The sequence below is a fragment of the Gossypium hirsutum genome, chromosome D11, assembly GCF_007990345.1.
Source record: "Gossypium hirsutum isolate 1008001.06 chromosome D11, Gossypium_hirsutum_v2.1, whole genome shotgun sequence".
Taxonomy (NCBI): Eukaryota; Viridiplantae; Streptophyta; class Magnoliopsida; order Malvales; family Malvaceae; genus Gossypium; species Gossypium hirsutum.
This window is the reverse complement of record NC_053447.1, coordinates 52018221-52041949: the sequence shown is the minus strand read 5'-3', so window position 1 is coordinate 52041949 and position 23729 is coordinate 52018221. Positions and strand designations below refer to the sequence as shown.

General features: G+C 34.6%; 1 protein-coding gene and 1 non-coding gene across 2 annotated transcripts; one reads left to right on the top strand and one right to left on the bottom strand.

The window, feature by feature from the left end:
• Nucleotides 1-7116: 7116 nt before the first annotated feature.
• LOC121223911 (small nucleolar RNA R71) lies at nucleotides 7117-7223 on the bottom strand. The gene has a single exon (XR_005921378.1). It is a non-coding gene; the product is annotated as a small nucleolar RNA R71 (small nucleolar RNA).
• A 1127-nt stretch (nucleotides 7224-8350) lies between these two features.
• On the top strand, nucleotides 8351-11586 carry LOC107942598 (uncharacterized). Its single transcript, XM_016876294.1, has 6 exons — nucleotides 8351-8504; nucleotides 8601-8683; nucleotides 8867-9008; nucleotides 10840-10993; nucleotides 11144-11216; nucleotides 11320-11586. The coding sequence occupies exons 1-6, from the start codon at nucleotides 8351-8353 to the stop codon at nucleotides 11584-11586; spliced, it is 873 nt and encodes a 290-aa protein (XP_016731783.1).
• Nucleotides 11587-23729: the final 12143 nt, after the last annotated feature.

Genomic DNA, 23729 nt, shown 5'->3' with positions numbered 1-23729 from the left:
CATCATCACATGCATCATTAACAAGCTTCATATTTTGCATGCAATGGCATTAACACAACCTCCACCTAGGCCGAATCTTAACTCATCCTCATGCCTCATCACCACAACATCAAACATCAACCAAGAATGATGCATCCATGGTCAAGTGCCATTTCCATCACATAGCAAGATTTAGACCATGGGTTAGGTAGAACTCAAGCTAACAACTAAAACATGCATGCCTCTCATGGAACATCATCAAACATACCTTAGCCTAGCTACATGCATGGCCGAATCTCTTCACCTTTCTTCTTCTTTCCTCCTTAAAATTTTTGGCCAAGGGTGAACCAAAGGATGAGAAAATTTTTCTTTGTTTTTCTTTCTAGTTTTGGCAAGCATGAAGATGAGAAAAGGATGAACAAAATTCCCCCTTTCTCTTCTTTAGCTCACGGCAATGGGGGGGACAAACACTACACACACATTTTTTTTCTTTTGTTTTCCATTTCTTTATTACCCATACTCCTTATTTTATTCTTCCATTAACAAAACATGTTTCATGACATGTTTTGCCCATCATTCCTTGTCATGGCCGGCCACTACTCATTAGGGGGGAAATTTGACATGCAAGCCCCCCCTTTGTCCACATGCACTAATAGGTCCTCACACATTGACCTATCACATTTTTGAATTTTCTCACATAAGTCCTATTGACTAAATTCACATGCAATCAACCAAATCGAAGCTTGAAATTTTCACACATTCATAATTACATATTCTACACAATAAGTATCACATTCAAACATTTCGGTGACTCGGTTTAGCGGTCCCGAAACCACTTCCCGACTAGGGTCAACTTTGGGCTGTCACAGCTGAGATCACCAGTGAGGAGCAATGTAATTCATGGGCAATAGTGGTCTACACTAGACCACTCCAAGTGGCCTCTCCTACACAAACAACAGCCGATGATGCCAGGGCTAGGCCAAGAATTGAGGAGCAATCTGGAGACCGCACAAAGCCCAAAGAAAGGAAAATGAAGTGGTTCAAGGATAAAAAATGAAATAAGTAAGAGAAGAAAATGAGGGGAAAGAAACATCATGCAACCACATTGATAGCTGTGAATAACTGAATTAGTTTGTTTTAAGCTTTAGTTATAGAATTCATGCATTGCATGTAGCTGTAGGTTTATTTTGATAAGTATACATTTTTATTGCATTTTCATTATCATGACATTTTCATGTTAGTGCATTGGGGACAATGCAAACTTTAAGTTTGGGGGAATGCACATGGGGCTTGGAATGCACCCATATTTCAAAAAACAATTATGAAGCATTCAAGGTTTAATTAATGAAAATTGTTTGAAAATTTTTCGTACATTCGATGCCTAATTCTTGAATCATGTGAATTATCAATGAATGAGTTGGATAAATTTGACAAAAGATTGTAGCTTTAATTCTTTGATGAACGAATTAGGTTGCATGAGTAATGGATGACTTCCATCATTCCTTAAATCTTGAATGAATCTACTTTTTATAGTTGCTTATATATGTATATATAGTTATAAAGTAGAGACACTCCAAAGTGGGTGTAATACAAAATTTTAAAGAGGGAATACTCCAATGATAGCACTAGAAAAAACATAGGTTTCCCCCTACTTATTGGTTCAATTGTTCCTATTTAGTTATCCTTAGCATACATTTTAACATTTTCAGCTTAGTAAATTGCATTTTATAACTCAGTGAATCCTAGCCTCTTTTATCCTTAATTTTCCTATCTTATTACATTAATGTCGCTACATGAGTTAATCCCAGACTACGTTCAGAATTGCTGCCGCAACTGACAGTTGCCCACAATGTTGCTGCATGAATTAATTCTAGATTGCATTCAGAATTGTCGCTGCACCTAACAGCTGTCCGGATAGGAACCAGAACTATGTTAGCTATCCAATCGGGTATAACAAACCTGTACTGAAAAGGACATAATAATTTTGGGAAAGGACACCTGTATTGTGGAGAAGGACATAAAAGGTGGACGTGAGAAGAAAAAAAGAGGGCGGCTAGAGCTTTTCTCTCCATCAGCATCTTCATCATCCAAACTTGGAGCTTGCGGCCATGGTAGCTTAAGTCTCTCATGGGTGAGCCAACGTGAAAGCCAAATGCAAACTAGCTCATGACGAGGAGACCTAAGTGTGCGACAAGAGGGAATAGAGAGATTCAGTCGAGTTGTCTATGGATGGTATTCTCCATTCGATTCTTTATTATTTCCTTTTAAATGTTGGTGATTACTCTTTGATTTTTTATTGTATGGAAGTACTGATGAATTCTTGGTGAAATGTTATCTTATTTAATCTTGCTTTTATTATTTAATCTTGAGGTTTGGATGTTTTTTTAACACGGAAGTCTTATTGCAGTCACTGACACTTGAAAGTGCAATGACAGTTTGAGCTAACAAGCATTTTAATGGAAGTTGAGTTAGGATTAGAGGAATTTAGTCCACTTGTTCTTAATAGTGTCATATTGCCTTCATCGGAAAGTGAGTTTAATATACATGTTTAAATCTCAAATTAAATAGATGAGTAACGTTGGGTAAGATATACATTGAATTTTATTGCATCGATAATCACCTATATTTTTATACCTTATGAGCACTTAGTATTCTGTTGAAGGTTCATGTTGGGGATCCAGTTTATCATTATCATATTTTATTTATTGTTTTTAAAGTTTTTGCATCGACAACTATCCTCACAATTTATCTTGTTTATATCCAGTTATTTCACTATATTAATAGACAAAAGGCTACCATCCCTGTGGGATTGATATCTGGCAGACTCACATCTGTCTACTATACTTGCATCGATAGTGTACGCTTGCACATTATTGTTGTGACATTAAACAGCTGACCAGCGATCCTAACTAGACGATGACTAATGGACGCAATAATTGAAAAGTGCATGCTTAATTTAGATCATAACCCGACTAAATTGAAGGTTCATAATAACTCGAAAGAGCTCTATTATCTTGAATAGTTTTTAGGTTTATGTGATTACATTGTTTCAAACCTAACCCGTCTCTTTTACTTCACATGAACTCTAAGAAACCCTTAGTTGAATATGATCGGTAAAATGCATGTTTTTCTAAGTAAAATATTTCGAAAGGACTTAATTTTTGTTTCAAACTCATGAAGGATTGAGTTGCCTTGGATTATTTTTCGGAACATTGTACCCTTGATGAAAATGAACTAAGTTGAATAATGTGACTGTTCTAGCCTATTCTTGTTATTGTTGTTCAAATCTGTGATTTTGCTACTAAACCTATCTCATACATTCTAATTAATCATCATACTTAGGATAAATTGCATTAGGGATCATCTGACATCTAGTTAATTATTCTTTACATCCATCACTCAAAATATTGTGTTTTTATCACCAACTTGTGAACTTTAATTTTACAATTAATTGATTAACAAACACAGTTCCTTCCTGTGGAGATGATAACTCTTTTAGTTACTTATTACTTGATAATGACTGTATACACTTGCACAAACCACACGTTACAATTTTTTGGCGTCGTTGCCAGGGAATGTTGACTTAATCATTTTTTTTGACATTAATCTTTGCAATTTGGTTTTTATTTTATTTCTATTTAATTTCTAAATTTAGTAATTAATTCTTTATTCTTTATTTTTTGTGATTTATTTTTCAAGTGTTTATGAGCATAGATCGAATCATCGATCTATTAGCTATATACCTTGAAGCCAAGTGGACATTTAGACAAAGAAGATGAGAAAGAATAAGAATATCCCAAAGACAAGCTGAAATGGAAAATAAAAATGATGGTTAAGGGAATGGAGTCGCTAATGTGCACAATCCAATCATTATTGCTGATGATAAAGATCGACTATAAGCGGAACAACCCGTTTTAAGTGAAATCAGAATAGTGGTTTTGGGACCACAAATCTAATGTGAAAATATTTATTTCATTAATATTTTAATGTGTACAACATGTTATTAGTGTCGTATAAAAATTTTGTTAAGAAATTTTATCGATTGCATGCATAATTTAATAAAAGGACTAAATTGCATAAGGTGCAAAATTAGAGTTCTAGAAGTAAAAAGTACCAAATTGCTATAATTTGGAATATTAGTGTCCTTAAATGGAAATTAGACCAGTAGTATTATTATTGGACAAATATGGACACTTATATCATGGTTTTAAAAGTTATTACTTAAGATTAAATATGTAAATTAGTGAATAAATGTATTTAAACTAAAATGAAAGACAAATCTATCATATTTCTAACTCATCTTCAACTGAAAATAAAGAAGGAAAAACTCCATTGTTGTGATTTTGAAGGTTTGGCCACAATATCCTTTCATGTAAGTGTAGTTTTGCCCTATTTTTAATGATTTCTATGTTTTCGGGATCGTTGTAGCTTAATCTAGCTAGCCCGGGGACTAATTTGGAAAATTGTTAAAAGGTTAGGGTTGTGCCATGAATGAATATAATTTTTTTATGTTTGATGGAAGAAAATGGATAGTTGTTGTTAGATAAACAACTTTTGTTAAGTGATTTTTGATGAATTTGTCAATTAGGGATTAAATTGTAAAATGTGAAATATTCATGGTGTAATTTATGAAATAATGAAATATATGGGCTACTAGGAGCTTGTATGGAATTCAGCTAGGCTTGAGTAGGGATGAAATTGCATGAATTTCATTTTACGAGCTTAAAGGCTAAATTGTAAAGAAATTAAAATATTTGGGGTAAAAGTGTAATTTTGTGAAGATTTGAAATTGGATTGAATTAAATGGAATAGTTATTAAATTTGTTGAATTGATTTATTTAGATCAAGATAAACCTCAACTGGATTTAAATCGAGGGAAGGTGAAGTTGCGGATTAGCTGAACGTACTTCTACATGCTTGTCGTCGAAATAAGTTCGTAGTATTAAATTGGATAATTAAATTTTCATATGTATTGGTGTTTTAGAATTAAGCAGTTAATTGTTATGTAATTAAACCTGAATGCACATACGTGCCCCTGTTGTAGTTCGGTACCCCTGAATGCACATATTTTCCCCTATTGTACTTCGGTACCCCTAAATGCACATACGTGCCCCTGTTGTACTTTGGTACCCTTGAATGCACATATGTGCCCCTGTTGTACTTCGATACCTCTAGATGTAGATATGTGCCCCTGTTGTACTTCGGTACCCCTGAATGCACCCACATGCCCCTGTTGTACTTCGGTACCCCTAAATGCACATATGTGCCCCTGTTGTACTTCGATACCCCTAAATACACATACGTGCCCATGTTGTATTTTGGTACCCCTGAATGCACCTACGCGCCCCTATTGTACTTCGATACCCCTAACTGCACCAACATGCCCCTGTTGTACTTTGGTACCCGTGATTTGCACTTACGTGCCATTGATTATATTTGGGTAACTTCAAACACGTAAAATAAGTGTTTTATTCAAATAATTCTAAGTTAATTAGTTTGCTATGTTCTTACTAAACATCATAAGCTTATGCGTGTTTGTGTGTTGTTTTGTAGATCACTTTTGCTGACTTTAGACGGATCGAATCTTTGACTCACACTATCCATCATAGTTAGTAGCTTTTGAACTCTTTAGGGTTGTGGCATGTATATGTGGCTATAAATGTATATATGTGTGTGTCTCGTTGTTTTTGGTATAATGATGAACTACTAAGTTATGTGTTTAGATACATTGTTTTCTAGGTTTGTATATATAAATCTTTTGACTTGATATAATGTTATGAAGGCAAACACTTGAGAATGGTTTTAATGTTTGATGAATTAAGTTGTTATGTTAGCATATACATGTATTTGGTGCTTGAATGGTGGAAGATGGAATGGTAGTTAAAATGTATGCTATGTGTTTTTCTTAGATACGTTTGAATGTGGTTATTTTGGTTTATTAGTTGTAGTTTATATATACATGGTTATTTGTGCTAATGCTTTGTTAATGGATTTTAAATTGCCAAATTGGTATAATGAGTGTGACTACAATATGTGAACATGGAGGTAATCGTTGGTATGAAGTTACTTAAAAATTAGATGTTTTATGCTTAATTTATGCAACCATTAGGTACATGTTTGATTTGTGATTGAGGTGCCCTTTGGGCATATTGGTTGTATGAATATACACTGTATCGATTTAGCTTAGTTATGCATGTTTTAAGTGCAACTTAAAGGCTTGTGTATATGTGGTAAACTATTTGTAGGTATGTGCTTAAATGGGTGAGAAAAATGGCTTGGAAATAGCCTATTTTTCATCCAAACGGCTAGAGACACGGCAGTGTGTCCCCTGTAGCTTTCAAAAGGTTGCAAGTCAGGTAGTTACATAAGCGCGTAAGACCATTTCGAAGGGTACACCGCCTGGTACACGACCGTGTGGCTTGGCCATGTGACCCAAGTCAGAAAGTTACATAGGCACAGACACGGGCTGGGACACGGCCGTGTTTCCCGACTTCAAATGCCTACACGGCCTAGCCATAGGAATCTGTGACCCTGCAGTTGAAAATTTCCATCTTTTTCTGAAAAATTCTATATGTTTCCGATTTAGTCCCGACTTGTTTTTAATGTGTTTTTAAGGCCTCGAGGGATCGAATAAGGGACAATATGTATGTCTTTGATTGGTTTTGCTATGGTTAACAATTTGAGTTAAATGTTTTAAATTTTTTATTGCTTTTAATTGTAATATTCGGTAATGCTCCGTAGCCTTATTCCGGCGACGGATATGGGTTAAGGGCGTTACAATAAGATAGTACGCAATGCCCCTTTTTAATGAGTTAAATCCTGGAATTAGGAGACTGGAGTTGAGGCATCACAAGTTGAATTGAAGCAAGTAATGTTTCAAATGCTTCAAAACAAGGGCCAGTTTAGAGGTATGCCCACAGAAGATCCACACTTCACCTTTGATATTCATGGAGGTAAGTGATTCCTTTAAGATAGTTGGTGTAACAGAAGATGTATTGATATTGAAGTTGTTTCCATACTCATTGCAAGATAAAAACACAAGCATAGCTTAATTCCTTACCACTACATTCACTTTCAACTTGGTAAGAATTAGCTGAACAATTTCTTATAAAGTATTTCCCACCTAGCAAAAATGTTAAGTTCCGAAATGTGATCACCACTTTTAAAAAATTGGATGACGAGTCCCTATACGAGGCGTAGGAAAGATTCAAAGAGTTACTTTATAGATGCCTTCACCACGGGATTCCACATTGCATCCATTTGGAGACATTTTATAATGGTTTTAACGCTCACACAAGGTTGGAGGTAGATGTTTCTACAATTGGTGCTCTCTTCTTGAAGTCTTACAATGAGGCTTACGAGGTCATTGAGAGAGTAGCCAATAATTATTACTAGTGGCCGAAAAATCAAACAACTTCAGAAAGACGAGTAACCAGAATGCATGAAGTGGACACCCCTACGTTACTCTTAGCTCAAGTATCTTCCATATCTTCAATGTTGATATAGCTTACTACTAATAGTTTTAATCCTGTTGTAGCCCAACCACCTAATCAATTCAATGTGGTTTCCTACGTCTATTATGCTGATGGCCATTCTTTCGAGAATTTTCCGTTAAATCCCTAGTCAATTTATTATGTAGAGAATCAAAACAAAAAAGAAATGGACAAGGACCACAGTCCAATTTCTACAATCCTTCATTGCGAAACCATCCAAAAATTTCTTAGAATAACCAAGGAAATGGACCGAACAACTGCATGTACAATAGACCAAGTCAACCCCAAGGGTTTAATCAACAAGTTCCAAAGCCATCGAAGCTAAATCATCTAATAGTTTCGAGATTTTGTTGAAGGTGTACACGGTGAAGAATGACACCTTAATCGAAATTCAAGCAGCAACATTAAAAAAATTAGAGAACCAAATGGGTCAGTTGGATACGGAGCTTCGTAATAGACCACAAGGAGCCTTGTCGAGCAATACAAAAAATCTAAGGAATTTTGGTAAGGAACATTTCAAGGTAGTTGCTTTACGAAATGGTCAGACTTTGGAACCTAAGGAAGTTGTTGTTGAAGATGAACCTATTGAGAATGAGGAAAGTCAACTAGCGGTTGAAATTCCTACACTAAAAGAGTCAGAACTCGCATATTCTGATGAGCTGAAATCTAAACTAGTGAATTCTGATAAGCTAACACCTTCTTTAGATGCAGATTTACCTCCTCAAAAAAGTTTTCTAGTTCAAGCCAAAGTTTCAACACCTCCATGTCATCAAAAATTCCAACCAAATAAGCAGAAACAAGAGGTGAAATACAAGAAGTTTTTGGATGTTCTAAAGTAACTTTACATCAATATCCCGTTGGTAGAGGCGTTAGAACTAATGCCCAACTATGTCAAGTTCATGAAGGATATCCTATCCAAGAAGAAAAGACTTGGTGAGTATGAGACTGTAGAACTAACGAAGGAGTGTAATGCATTCTTACAGAACAAGCTACCTCTGAAAATGAAGGACCCTGGAATTTTTACCATACCCTGTAATATCGAAGAGTCTTACTGTGGTAAAGCTTTGTGTGACTTAGGATAAAGCATCAACTTGATGCCGAAATCTATTTTCAAGTTCTTGGGAATAGGTGAAGTAAGACCCACAACTATGACACTTAAACTGGCAGATGGATCTTTAGCATACCCAAAAGGAAAGGTCGAGGATGTTTTGGTAAGAGTTGATAATTTTACTTTTCCTGATGATTTCATTGTCTTACATTATGAACCTGATAAGGAAGTGTCAATCATGCTAGGGAGACCTTTCTTAGTCACGAGAAGAACATTAATAGACGTGTAGAAAGGTGAGCTCACCATGAGAGTTTAAGACAATCAGGTAACATTTAATGTTCTTCAGGCAATGAAATTTCCCAATTCGACGGAGGAATGTTCAGTGATGGAGGAGCTAGAAATCTTAGTTTCTATGGAATGGGAGAACAATTTTGTAGAGGACCCATTGGAGAAAACTTTAGGGTTTGAGCCATTGGAAGATGAACAAGGTAATAAGAATGTGGATTTGATGGAAACCAATACAAGGAACTATGTTCAACCAATTCGGTTTGAACCATTGAGTTGGAAGCTCAGGAATATACACAACCAAAGTTGCCAATCGAGGACCACCCAAACTTGAACTTAAGGTACTTGTTTTCCATTTGAAATAAGTTTATTTGGGTAAAAGTTCTACTTTATTTGTGATTGTTTCAACCAAACTAATAGAACACCAAGAGGAGTAGCTGATCGAAGTTTTAAAGAAATTTAAAAAGATGATCAGCTGGACCATAGCTGATATTTAAGGAATAAGCCCTTCTTTTAGTATGCATAAAATTATCTTAGAGGAAGGTGAGTGAGCTAGAATCGATGGGCAAAGGAGACTCAATCCTATCATTAAAGAGGTAGTTCAAAAGGAAGTTATCAAATGGTTAGATGCGAGAATTATCTACGCAATCTCAGATAATTCATAGGTAAGTCCAGTATAGTGTGTTCCAAAGAAAGGTGGAATCATGATTGTCGAGAATGAGCGTAACAAGTTAATCCCAACAAGGGTGGTCACGGGTTGGAGAATCTATATTTACTACAGAAAATTGAACAAAACCACTCGGAATGATAATTTTTTGTTGCCTTTTATGGATCAAATGTTTGACTGACTGTTAGATAACGAATATTACTTCTTTTTAGATGGATATTCAGGATATCAGCAAATAGTTGTAGCCCTAGAAGGCCAACACAAAACCAATTTTACTTGTCCGTACGGTACATTTTTTTTAGGCGAATGTCATTCGGTTTATGTAATGCACCTGCCACATTTCAACGATACATGATTGCAATATTTACTGATATGATAGAATTTTTGTTGAGGTTTTCATGGATGATTTTTCTATTTTTTGTAATACTTACGAAGCTTGTTTGAGTACTTTGGCTAAGGTGCTTAAAATATCCGATGAGACACTATTTTCTTAGGACACAAAATATCCAAAAGAGGAATTGAAGTCGATAAAGAAAAAGTGGACGTAATTGAAAAAGTACCACCACCAGCCAGTGTTAAAGGAGTTTGAAGTTTCTTATGCCATGCCGATTTTTACCAAAGGTTTATTAAAGATTTAAAAAAATTCAAACCTTTTGTGTATGCTTTTAGAGAAAGACAATATTTTCGAGTTTGACAAAGCATTTTTGGAAGCTTTTGAAGAGTTAAAAATTCAGTTAATCTCAACCCCTAAAATCGTTACACCTGATTGGAACTCATTGTTTGAGCTGATGTGTGACGCAAGTGATTTTGCTGTTAGAGATGTGATAGATCAAAGAAGAAAGAAAGTGTTTCATCTTGTCTACTTTGAAAGTAGAAGTTTGACAGAAGCCTAGCTTAATTACACAGTAACTGAAAAAGAACTATTTACTATAATTTTTACTTTTGACAAGTTTCATTCTTATTCATAGGTACGAAAGCCACAGTATTTACTGATCATGTGGCCATTAAATACTTACTCACAAAGAAAGATGCTAAACCGAGGCTGATTCGATGTATACTCTTACTCCAAGAATTTGACCTTGAGATCCAAGACAGAAAAGGTGTTGAAAATCAAGTAGTTGATCATCTGTCAAGGTTGGAACAAAACGAGGTAACTCGTTTACTTGTTCCAACTAATGAGAATTTCCCAGATGAGCATATCTTTGAGGTAAGTCAAATTCATGAAATTCCTTGGTTTGCTGATTATTCGAATTATTTAGCATGTGCAATAATTCCTCGAGAAATAACATACCAACAAAGGAATAAATTCCTTCATGATAGTTAGTATTATTTTTGGGAGGATTCGTTTTTGTTTAAAAAATGTGTAGATAACATAATCAAGAAGTGCATAGCTAGAAGTGAAATTGATGAGATCTTTTATCATTGCCAGTCATCTCCAAATGGGGGACACTTTGGTGGTTCCTGCACTGCAATGAAGATTTTACAAGTAGGATTCTTTTGGCCTACAGTGTTCAAGGATGCGTATGCATATGTGAAAATTTGTGATAGATGCCAAAGGACTGGAAACATATCAAGGACGAATGAGATGCCTTTGACAAACATTTTAGACGTAGAATTATTTGACGTATGGGGCATTGGTTTTCTAGGTTTGTTTCCTTCTTATGGTAACAGGTATATCGTAGTATCTGTCTATTACGTATCCAAGTGGGTTGAAGTCGAGGCATACCTAACAAATGATGCTAAGGTTGTCATGTGATTCCTACATAAGCATGTGTTTACACAGTTTGAGACTCTTAGAGCTATAATTAGCCATGAAGGATCACTTTGTAAATAAATGGCATTAGTAGTTGCTTGACAAGTACAATGTGAAACACAAGATTGTTGCTGCATATCATCCACAATCAAATGGGCAAGTTGAATGGGTTAACCATGATATCAGAGGAATCCTTGAGAAAGTAGTGCAACCTAATAGAAAAGATTGGTCTCAAAGGCTCGATGATGGTATATGGGCCTATCGAACGACTTTTAAGAGACCATTAGGAACGGATCCATATTGGTCAGTCTTTGGAAAGGTGTGTCATTTGCCGCTTGAGTTGGAGAATAAAGCTTACTAGGCTTTGAAATAATTAAATTTTGATCTTAAAAAAACAGTGAGAGAAGGATGTTATAGCTTGATGAGCTTGAAGAGTTAAGGTTATTTTCATACGAGAATGCCAAGATGTATAAAGAAAAGAGTAAGAGATGTCATGGCAATCGTATACAACCTTGTAAATTCAAAGAAGGTCAGAAAGTGTTGTTGTTTAATTTGAGGCTAAGGTTATTTCCCAAGAAGCTAATGGTAGATTTAAAGCTAATGGTCAATGTCTCAAACACTATTGGGATGGTGAAATTGAGCGAATTGAAATCTCGTTCAATTTAATAGACCCTTCATTTTTTATATTTAATAAATGTCATACTTAGAAATTATTTTTCTTGAATTATTACATTACATTAAATCTATCTAAAGAGATTGAAACTTAAGTGGGACCATTTGTGACGCATCCAACCTTTCCTGGGATATTAATTTAATGTAATTTTTCGAGAAGAAATTTTCTAAGTAATCCAAAATAAATTTTTAATTTTACTTTTTATTTATTTGTTTATGCTTAATAAAATGGTCAATTTGGCCTAAGTACTAATTAGTTTATTTTTCTAGTTTAGTTTAATTTTCCAGTACAATAAACAATTGTAGTTTGTGCTTGAGGCCTAGAACAAAGAAGAGGAGGAAATTACTCATCATTGTCGTCTAAAGGGTTCCCCAAAACCATAATTTTTGTCGCCACTTCCCTTCCCTGTTTACCTTGTCGCCCAAACATCCTTGGCAGCTAAATTTTTGTTACAAGTTTACCCAAATATACTACTATATAAACCCCTCTCTACCATCATATTTTTCACACCATTCAAGCCATTAGCTTAAACCCTAGCCACCTATTTTTCTTCTCTTTGCTGTTGGCCTCAAATCCTAAAAGATCTCCTCAATTTTCTATGTTTTTCACAAAACCCTCCCATCGTCGTAGCAACATGTCGCCATCATAATACCGCTGCTATCGCAATATCATCACCACTACAACCTTCACATTTTCAATTCCCTCTTCTTCCTTTTGCCAGAATTTCTCTTATTGTTTTGGGGAAAAGTTGCCATATCTTGTAAAAGAACTAGATCTTCCAAAACTTTTACCAAAAATAAAATCATGATTCAAGATGAGGAAGCAAGCAAAAGGTTTGATTCTATCTTCAAAAATCAGCCCATGATGCTAGAAAAAGGTTTCAATTTGGAGAGAAATGATAAGGTGATAATGTTATTGTCACTTCGAAAAACAATTGATGCTTTGAATTGGAATCAATTTTGTGATGCATGATCAATGCCTGAAGAGGATTTAGTGTGAAAGTTCATTGTTAATTTGTCCATGCCAAATGCTAATGAAGTTCTTGTTCGTAAAAAAAGGTACCCCTCACTTCTAAGTCCATTAATGATTTGTTTAACTTACCCGATGTTGCAGAAGATGAGTACTCTAACATGATGATAAATATCAATTGGGATTTTCTTCAACAAAGTACTTAATGTAGTTACAAATCTGGGATCCCAATAGATTATAAGAAAGTATGGTAGTCATTCTTACTGGAGGTAATATTTAAGTTTAGTGGTTAAGGCATGGTCTTACTTTATTTTATATAGCTTCATGCGTATCTCACACAGCTCCACCATCTCGATGGAACAAATGTTTTTGTTGTATGCGATTATGATAAAAAGGTCTTCAATATTGGGATAATTATTCTCTAAGAGATCTAAGATTGTGCTTGAAAAAAGACAAAAAATGCCAACTTTCTATCACTGATTACTTCACTTTGCTTGCGGGCCCAAGTAAGATCGAAAGCAAACCCGAAGGACCGTTATGTTCAAGGTTGCATAACAAGGCATGGCCTTGAAAGGCTAGTGAAGAATATTGAATTATTGAGCCAAGTTGAGCCAGATGGACCAAATGAACCTGAATCTGATGAGTCATCAACCAAATTTGAACTGGAATCTAACTAATATATGAAACAGAAGAAGCAAAAGTTGAAGAGGAACCAAACAACCCTAAACTGAGGGTGGAGCCAAATGTTGCTGAGCTTTGGAGCCAAGTTTTAATCCTGAGTTGACCATTCCTACTTCTTCAAGCACTATGAAGAATTTAGAATTTTCAACTATGATGGATATGAGGAAATTCATGCATAATCAACAATAAGCTTACTGGAGATATGCAAAAGTTAGAGATGATACCATACGAAATGCTTTTAAGAATTTCTCTAACTGTTTTGTTTCTGAGTTTCTAGATCATATCTTCGAGACATGGCAAGAAGAGATTGTGGGATCAAGTGTGACAAATAAGGGAAAATGAAAAAGACATGGAGGATGACACGAAGTAAAAGGGGGGATATATCTTTTTCTTAAGTATTTATTTTTAGGCATTTATATTTCTTTCCTTAGTATTTTTACTTTCGCAATATAAGTGGGAAATTGTAAACATGAATAAATTAAGTTTAATGCCTCTTCTCTAATAAAAACTAAAGTGATGTTGTAATGTGAATGAACATGTCTAGGATTGGATTGTTAAGAAAGACTTGGTACTTAAGCAGTCTTCAGGACTCACCTCTCTTTTCTTGCTATCCTACCTAGTGTTCAGTTTTCATTCATTACTTTGTTTCCACAATGAAGACATTGCTTCTTTTTAAAGGGGGTAAAGTAATATTAGCATAAATTTTAAATTTTGTTCTTAAGTATGATTCAATGTTTTCACATAAGTATGCTGAAATAAAATAATGTTTAGAGAAAATTTTTGTTCATAAGTTAGCACAAATGCAAGAATGATTTCTATTTTTATCTGAATTTTTTTATGTTATCTTAAGTTATGGAATGTTTGTATGTTCTTAGGTCCTGTGTAGTCTTTTCTCATGAAAATTTAATTTCCTTATAAATAGACATACATGAAGGTTTAAGTCCTTAGAATTGACTTAGTAACCTTCTTGAGGTGAAATCCTAGGAGGCATAAGAATTTAAACATGATATAGGCACAATTTTCTTTGGATTGTTTGAGCTTTTCAAGCCTGGCAAATGAATTTAACCCTTGAAACCTTAATATGAGCCTTTAAGCCTATTTTATTTCTATCCACCTACATCATAAGCCATAGTACCATTTTTTTTAAGTTTTATCTTATTTTTGCACCTATCTTAACTATACTTGTCTTGGTGAGCAAAGATCAAGGAAAAATTCAAGAAGATGTATATGTTCTATGTGTGTTAAAAAAAAAGAACTCTGTTCAAATGTCAAGCAAAAAGAGCAAAATAACTACTCAAAATATTGTTGGGCACAAAACTTCAAATTAAATTTAGGGGTGGTAAAATTCGTTAGTAGGAATGATGTCCCTGAAAAAGATCCAAGGAAAAGTTAGGGTTAAGATTACAGAAACAAAAAATTACTTCTCTTTATCCTTACCTTGAGCCTAGCCCCATTACAACCTTATAAAAGACCTATTGATTTTGATGATTATGCCGACTCCATTAGTGGAGAGGAATTGCTAAGTTTAACATATGAGGACAACTAATTAAATCTTTTGATTTTTTTTCTAGTTGATAAGGAGACTTTAACTGAATAGTGAATGTTATGTATGACCTTGAAAAGCATGCACTCTATGACTTATGCTGGCACTTTTCCCGTACTTAGTATAAAATTTTGAAATAATGATTGCATATGAGTGACTTATCAATAAAAAAAGTTTATGAGCATGATTTTGTTGATGTATGTGTATATGTATGTGCAAAAGTTGATTTTCCTTAAGCATTCTATTAAAACCTATTGCAAGATTTCCTTATCTAAATTTTTGCTTTACATTACTCGGGACGAGCAATGGATTAAGTTTGGGGGTGTGTAAACTCTAATTTATATAGGTTTTTTAGTAGTTTATGACACTGTTTTTACTTAAAAATAATTTAATCTCGAGTATTTGATTACTAATTGGGCGAATATTATTTATATTTCAATAATGAGCATGATTTAATGAAGAATGTGATTTTATGCTATTATGCATTAAATTTGTACATAACTTAATTATTTTATGCTACATATTGATATTGACATTATTTTTTTAATGCAGTTGGACTAAGGAAATTATACATGATTTTTATTTTTAAATTAAATCTACATGGACATGCCCAATTTCACTCTACATGGACGGAAAACACATGAAAAATGGGTCTAGAGGAGTTGATTTGATCTAATTAAAGTAGGGTCAATTGATGGACAAGTCTGGTAAACAATTGGGTCACCAAACTGTCCAAACAAGGAGAATAAACCCAATTCAGCAAAGGCATTTGGACTGCTCAAAAATTTACTTTTTAGATATTTATTGGAGGTCCATACACTTGCAAAGAAATCAAAAAATAGCACACCAACTTTGCCTAGGAAATCATCCACCCCTTACTTGATTTAAGCATGATATCATGCATGAATCAAGCAACCAAACAATTCCCATCTCCACAATTTATGGTCAGCTATGGGAAGGAGAATCCTAAGAGATCCATCATGTTATTTTTAGTAAACAGACCTACCATCCTTCACTATAAATACCCATCTCCATTCCTAATTTCAATCATCCCTCATTTCATAATCATTTTTTCATTTCTCATTTCATTATTTCGTTTGTTTCCTTCATTCACACATATAAGCATCCATAATCCCCTTTGAGAAGATACTCTCTTGGAGGAAGCCACTTTGAGAAGCAACTTTCACAAAGAGAAACACGAGGATTGGAGGAAGCCACTTCATAGATTCTGCAGAATCGCTGAAACAACCAAGAGCTTATCTTTCCTTATCCTTGTTTACATTTAATCATGTTTGCAATGTGTTTTGTTATCTTGTCATCAACGATGGTAACGTAAATTTGTTTACCTAGAATGGTTGCACTAATTTAATAAATTGCATTTAAATTGTGTTTAAGATGTTATGTGCCTCAATCGTTCATGTTTTCAATGAAACTCGAGTATTTATTTCATTATTAGAATTAGTTGAAAGACCCTAACTAGACGATGACTAATGGACACAATAATTGAAAAGTGCATGCTTAATTTAGATCCTAACCTGACTAAATTGAAGGCTCATAATAACTCGAATGAGCTCTATTATCTTGCATTGTTTCTAAGTTTATGTGATTAAATTGTTTCAAACCTAACCTGTCCCTATTACTTCACATGTATTCTAAGAAACCCTTACTTGAATATGATCAGTAAAATGCATGATTTTCTGAGTGACAGAGCCCGAAAGGACTTAATTTTGGTTTCAAACTTATGAAAGATCGAGTTGCCTTGAATTATTTTCCAAAACATTGTAAGCATGATGAAAATGAACTAATTTGAATAATGTGACTAATCTAGTCTATGCATGTTATTGTTGTTGAAATTTGTGATTTTGTATGCATGTTATTGTTGTTGAAATTTGTGATTTTGCTGCTAAACTCATCTCATACATTCTAATTAATCATCATACTTAGGACAAATTGCATTTGGGATCATCTTGCATCTAGTTAATTATTCTTTACATCCATCACTCAAAATATTGTATTTTTATCATCAACTTGTGAACTTTCATTTTACAATTAATTGATTAACATGCATAGCCCATGTGGAAACGATAACTCTTTTACTTACTTATTACTTGATAACAACTATGGACACTTGCACAAACCATACACATTCGGAGGGATCGACTCAAAATATTGATTTCTATATAATAGTATTTTAGACTAGTTATTTTATAATTTCTGTTATTTGAAACTATAATATTATTGTGGCATGGGAGTTAGTTTACAATTTTTACTTAGGCATACATGAAATTTAAATTATTTACGCTATTAGGATATGAATTTTTATTTAATTATGCATGAAACATGGTTTTTATTAAAGTTATGTTAACATCACTTTTCCGTTGCTAAATTGTAAATGTCTATTGTTAAGAAAGTAATTCGGATTTTCAACTAAGTTTTCAATAGTAAACACTGTTATAATAAAGATGTTAAACTTAATCATTTTTTTCAACTCTTGTGTTTTTCTGAAAAGACACTAAACTTCCTTCTAAAATAAAAAAATGTTTTAATTAATTTTTTGAAAACTCCGATAACTTATCGGGGCGCATCGGTGACTAATGTAATCTCTTGAATTCGGGTTTAACATCTAGGCTGGGTTGGGGAGTTTACATTTAGTGGTATCAAAGCCTAGGTTATCTAAACTAGGACCATAGAAATATGGACAAATTGCATGCATGCATTAAAAGGGTATTTTTGGGAAAAACCATGGCACAAGTTTTTGAAAAATTATTTTTTAGCACGAAATTGAATTCGAGACTTTGTTGTCGTTCCTACTATAGTTGTTGTTACTCTTGAAGGCATTAGATAAATTGTGATTGTTAGTTTGTAAATACTCAGGAAAAAAAATTAATGTTTGAACTTTTTTATTTGAAAAGCATAGACAAAGCTTCGACTTGAAGAAATGACTGTGTTTTTGTTAAATTAGAAATTTGGATAGAGGAAACTATTAGTGAAGTTACCAAATGATAATCTATGGTAGTAAATAAGATCTTCAAGAAAAGCTTGTAGGAAGGTAAAAAGAACAGGAATCACGGTTACGCAGCGAAAGGATGGTGGTTAGTTTTTTTTTAAAAAAAGAAAATAATAGATTTTTTTATTAAACAATGACCATTAACTAGGGGGTTAGAATTTATAAATTTAGGGAAGAAAACTCCAAAAATTAGGGGGTAAGAATTTATAAAATTACCATGAATTGAGGCATATTATTAATGGTTAAGAGCTTAGTATAACCCCTAAAGAACCAATGTTCAAGTTCCACTATTTGCATTTTTCCTCTTTACTTTTTAGCAATTAAGGATGAAAATCAAGTTAGTATAGGAAATAAAGTGGTAGTAATGACCAAGAAATGGGCAATAGCCCAATGGCTAAACATCACTTCATCCTAATTAGATTCCTAAGTTTATCCACACAAAATCCCTTCCTCTTTTATTAAATTTAGGCAGATTGGGAAATTTACCAAATCGGGCCCTAAAGTTTGCTTAACCTAAGCATTTGGTCCCTCCCCTAATCATAATAGGATATTTGTTAAATTTTCAAACTTAATTAGAATTTCTTCTTCTCCCTTCTTTACATACAACTGTTTCTTCTATTTTCCTACTTTCCTTTTTCAGAAAAATATTCATCTTCTTTTGCTAGAAATTTTATGTTTGAATCCCAAACACAAAAGCAAACCCTGTTCAATCCATTTTTCATGTCAGTTTAGTGAAACATCATCAAATCCATGCCTAAATGAGCCAAGATTGGTAAGCAATCTTGTTTCTAATTTCGTAGAACCCTAGCATTCTGTTCTTGACAATCTTTCAAATCGATTTCGAATCCTTTCCGAGTTTCCTTGAAAGTCTTGCTAAAATTTGATAAATCTTAAAGATAGATACTAATTCTTGCATTTTTATTGATCGAAAAACTCATTATAGGTGATCCAAATTAGATTTGGACACGAGGATCATCGTATAAGATCTCAGAAATAAGATGTGTTTTCTTTTACGAGAAAATTGAGGCAAAATTAAACCCAGCCCAGACCACATGGCCTGGACCCTCTCATATGGTTGTGTGCCCCTATTTCTTAAATTTTATAGTTTTGCCTTAAATTTAATGTTTTGTGCAGATTTGTCCCTGAATGGTTCTTAATTTATACAATCAAGTCCCTATTAGTTTGAATAATACTTGAATCCATGATTTAATTAATTGAATTATTGCTAAATATATACCTAATGGCACGTTTATGTGATTGGGATTCTGAAATCATCGATATGATGTGTTATGTGCATGTTTATACAATATTAAATTGCACTATATTTCCAATATACCCAATGTGCTATGAAGTGTGCCTTTATATGTTTTCAGTTGCTCCTATTTTCTTGTGATTGAACTTACATTGAGTGTAACACCCCAAACCCGGCCTAAACGTTATTGTCAAATCTGGAAATATTACATAACATGATTAAAACATGGCTTTTGCTTTTTTGAAAAACTTCGTGAACCTTTTCTAATTATAAACCCGTTTGTATAAAAATGTTTGTCATACTTATTAATTAAAACTTGTCAATTGTTTACGGTTCGAGTTTGTATAAAAATCGATTTTGTTTCATGAAAAATGGTTGATTGCATAAAAAATTATTTTCATAAAATTGTTTTATCAAATGTCATGCTAGAAAACCCAATTTAATATCCAAATCCAAAATAAACCCAAAAGTCCAGAGAGTCCAAAATTTACAAAACTCTTATCCAAGAATTTTATTTAAGTTTAATTAAAATAAAAGTGGTTTATGGAAGAATGAATGGAACCGAGCTCCCGTTGTACCGACCCACCTAGGTCTGAGGGTTACCTGAAATTATTAGACAAACAAAGAGTGAGTTTAATAACTCAGTGTGTAACTTAACAGAAACAGAATCACAGATTCAATTACATGACAGAACAGATAAAGACTTATTTCATGAATAGAACTAGAATCATATCAGAGTGGTACATATGCAGATATATATAATCCTACCCCCATCCTCTACACACCAACTCCAACCATCCCAACACACCACGTGGGGTATAAAACACCCACCCAGCCCTACACACCGCTTAGTGTCCATACGACACATTTCAGAATAATCACAACTATGCTACCAATATAATGGTGAGATATCGCCTCACATAGAACACTTCCTCTACATAATACATATCCCACCCCATATCTAGATGCAAATAGAATATCAAATATAATGGAATAACATATACCATAATGTATATAACATGCATGCTCGTATAACAGATATTAAACATGCTTACGCATAATAAATCAAACATATAATCACAGACTAACCCCACAGAAGGCCTACAGTTGATCGGGACGACATGTACGGCCCTATGGAAAAATTCTATAATTTGGGCCACATCTGTGTGGCCCACACGGCTCAAAATGGCCTAGACCATGTGTCTCACATGGCCTGGCACACAATCGTGTGGCGTCAACAGACCCCAGCTTTGCCTTTCACTGTTCGCTGATGTTTGGGTTTCTCGTTACACACCTGGCTTGGTTTTGATGGGAACGTTCCTACCTGCTCACCAAATCCTAAATGCACCAATTAAAACACTAAATTGAAACCCAAACAAACGATTTAATGGACAAAATGTCTGATTTCCTAATATCATTTGAAAACCCCTTCCCACACCACAAAAACATCATAATTTTAGATTCAATGAGTGCTCACCTTTGAATGAAACCGCCCCCAAAATTAACTCGACGTTGAGTTAAATGTTCCTTGAACTTCTCCTAAACACATAACCAAAATTCACTTATTTAACAAAAATTGAATTCACAGAAAAAGGATTCTTCAAATTGAAAAGGGTAAAGACAAAACTTACAAACTAATCCTGAAGTACACCAATTAAATGCACAACCTACACGATGCACAACACTAACAAAGGCACGATTGTTGTTTGAACAAAAGAAAGGAAAAGAATAGTGGAAATTGTGAGGAGAAAGAAGAAAGAAAGGCAAAAGAAAAGAACATGGAAAAAAGAAGGGAAACGTGGGTCTATTGGGATTTTTTAGGGAAAAAGAAATTGAAATAATTATTATAAAAACTAAACAAATAAGTTATTAACAACCAACATCTTTTAATATAATCCCACTGTCCCAAAACTAATCCTTAACTAACAGATTACTTAAAACAACTATAATTTAATTCAATATCCCATTGACATGTAACCATTACTAACCTTATATATATAAAATCCACTTGCTCATACCAAGACTCGAACCAAAGACCACATCGAACAACCCAACGTAGTCACCAACACACCATAACCATTTATAATTTAAGAGTCTAATAAATCAAAGACATAAATTTTGGGACATTACAACTCTCCTACCCTAAAAGAAATTTTGGCTTTGAAATTTACTTGACTCAAACAGATGTGGATATTGCTAATGAATCGAGTCCTCAGGTTCTTACGTGGCTTCCTCAGTGCCATGATTCTGCCACAGAAACTTAATCAATGGAATAGATTTCCACATTAAGATCTTAACGTCTAGATCCAAAATCTGAACTGGCTCCTCTTCGAATGTCAAATCCGGTCTAACCTCGATCTCCCCAACAAGAACAATATAAGATGGGTTCGATCGATACCGCCTCAACATGGACACATGATGTTCATCATGAATATGGTCAAACTCTAGAGGTAGCTCTAACTGATACGTAATTGGTCCCATACGTTTTAGAATTCGATAAGGCCCAATGAACCTAGGATTCAATTTTCCTTACGTCCAAACCGTAGAACTTTCTTCCACAAAGATACCTTAAGGAACACATAATCACCCACGGAATACTCAATGTTCCTCCTCTTTAGATCCGCATAGGATTTCTATCTGTCAAAAGTCGCATTAAAATGATCCCAAATCAATCTTACTTTGTCTTCAATCTTAGAAACCAACACAGGGCCCAAAACTCATCACTCACCCAACTCAATCCAACACAATGGAGTACGACACTTATGACCATACAGAGACTCGTAAGGTGCCATCTGAATGCTAGACTGAAAATTGTTATTATAGGCGGACTTGGCTAACAACAGAAAATCATCCTAACTACCTCAGAGATCGATTACACAAATCCGAAACATATCCTCCAGTATCTATATCACTCTCTCAAATTCACCATCTTTCTAAGGATGGAACATAGTACTAAAGTCCAACCTCGAACCTAGAACCTTATAAAGTTTTCTCTAAAAAAGAGAAGTAAAGCGAGGATCTCTATCAGAAATAATCGAGACTGGTACTCCACGAAGTCTCACGATCTTTGAAATATACAACTTGGCCAACTTCTAAAGAAAATAATATGTCCGAATAGGAATGAAGTGGGCAGACTTGGTCAACTGACCTACGATAACCTACACAGAGTCCTTCTTAGTAGGTGTTAGGGGCAACCCACTAACGCAGTCTATAGTCACACGCTCCCATTTCCACATAGGAATCTTAACGATTTGAAGCAAACCCGAAGGCAACCAGTGCCCAGCCTTAACTTGTTGGCACGTTAGACAACGAGAAACAAAATTTGTAACCTTTCATTTCAAACCAGGCCACTAGTACAATTCACAAAGATCCCGATACATCTTATTTCTACCAGGATGGATAGCATAAGGGCTACTATGCTCTTCCCTCAAAATAGGCTGCCTCAAAATAGAATCACTAGGTACACAAACCCATCCATGGAAACAGAGAAACCCATTACTATTCAGCACAAAATCAAAAGTACTACCATCCTCCACCTGACGAAATCACAAAACCAACGAATCATCCCCCAATTATTTATCCCCGATCTAATCAATCCAAGTTAGCTTAACTTGCAACTCGGCTAACAAACTCCCATTGTCAAACAGACTTAGGCGAGCAAACATCACCCTCAAATCAGACATTGCCCTATGACTAAGAGCATCAGCCACCAAATTGCCCTTATCGGGGTAATACTCAATCGTGCAATCGTAATCCTTAAGCAGTTCAATCCATCTACGCTGCCTAAGGTTTAACTCCTTCTGAGTAAGGAGATACTCAAGGCTCTTGTGATCGGAGTAAATAATACACCTCTCACCATACAAATAGTGCCTCCAAATATTTCAAGAAAAAATAACAATAGCTAACTCAAGATCGTGCGTCGAATAATTTCCCCTCATGTAACTTAAGTTGTCAAGATGTATAAACCACTACCTTACCATCTTGCATCAAAACACATCCCAAACTGACATGTGATGCATCATTATTATACCACGAACTCCTTACCAGATTCAAGCTGTACCAGAATAAGAGCTTGAGTCAAAACAAATTTGTGCTTCTCAAAGCTCAATTGCTACTCAACAGTCCAGAAAAAAAGAGGTATTCTTACACAACGGCTTAGTAGCAGAGCTGCAATTAAAGAGAACCCCCGACAAACCTTCGATAATATCTCACAAGACCCAGAAAACTACAGATCTCAAAAACATTCCTAGGCTGTTTCCAATCCAGCACAGCCTCAATCTTTTTAGGATCAACTCGAATCCCCTCTGTAGAAACCACATGCCAGAGAAAATTTACTTCCCTTAACCATAATTCACAATTGCTCAACTTAGCATAAAGTT

Bases quoted from the DNA above. Each gene is read 5' to 3' on its own strand.
- LOC107942598 (XM_016876294.1), top strand. From the start codon at position 8,351: ATGCCCAACTATGTCAAGTTCATGAAGGATATCCTATCCAAGAAGAAA. The intron at 8,684-8,866 runs GTAAGAGTTGAT...AATGTTCTTCAG, and splicing joins GAAAGGTCGAGGATGTTTTG to GCAATGAAATTTCCCAATTC. The intron at 9,009-10,839 runs GTAATAAGAATG...AAAAATGTGTAG, and splicing joins GCCATTGGAAGATGAACAAG to ATAACATAATCAAGAAGTGC.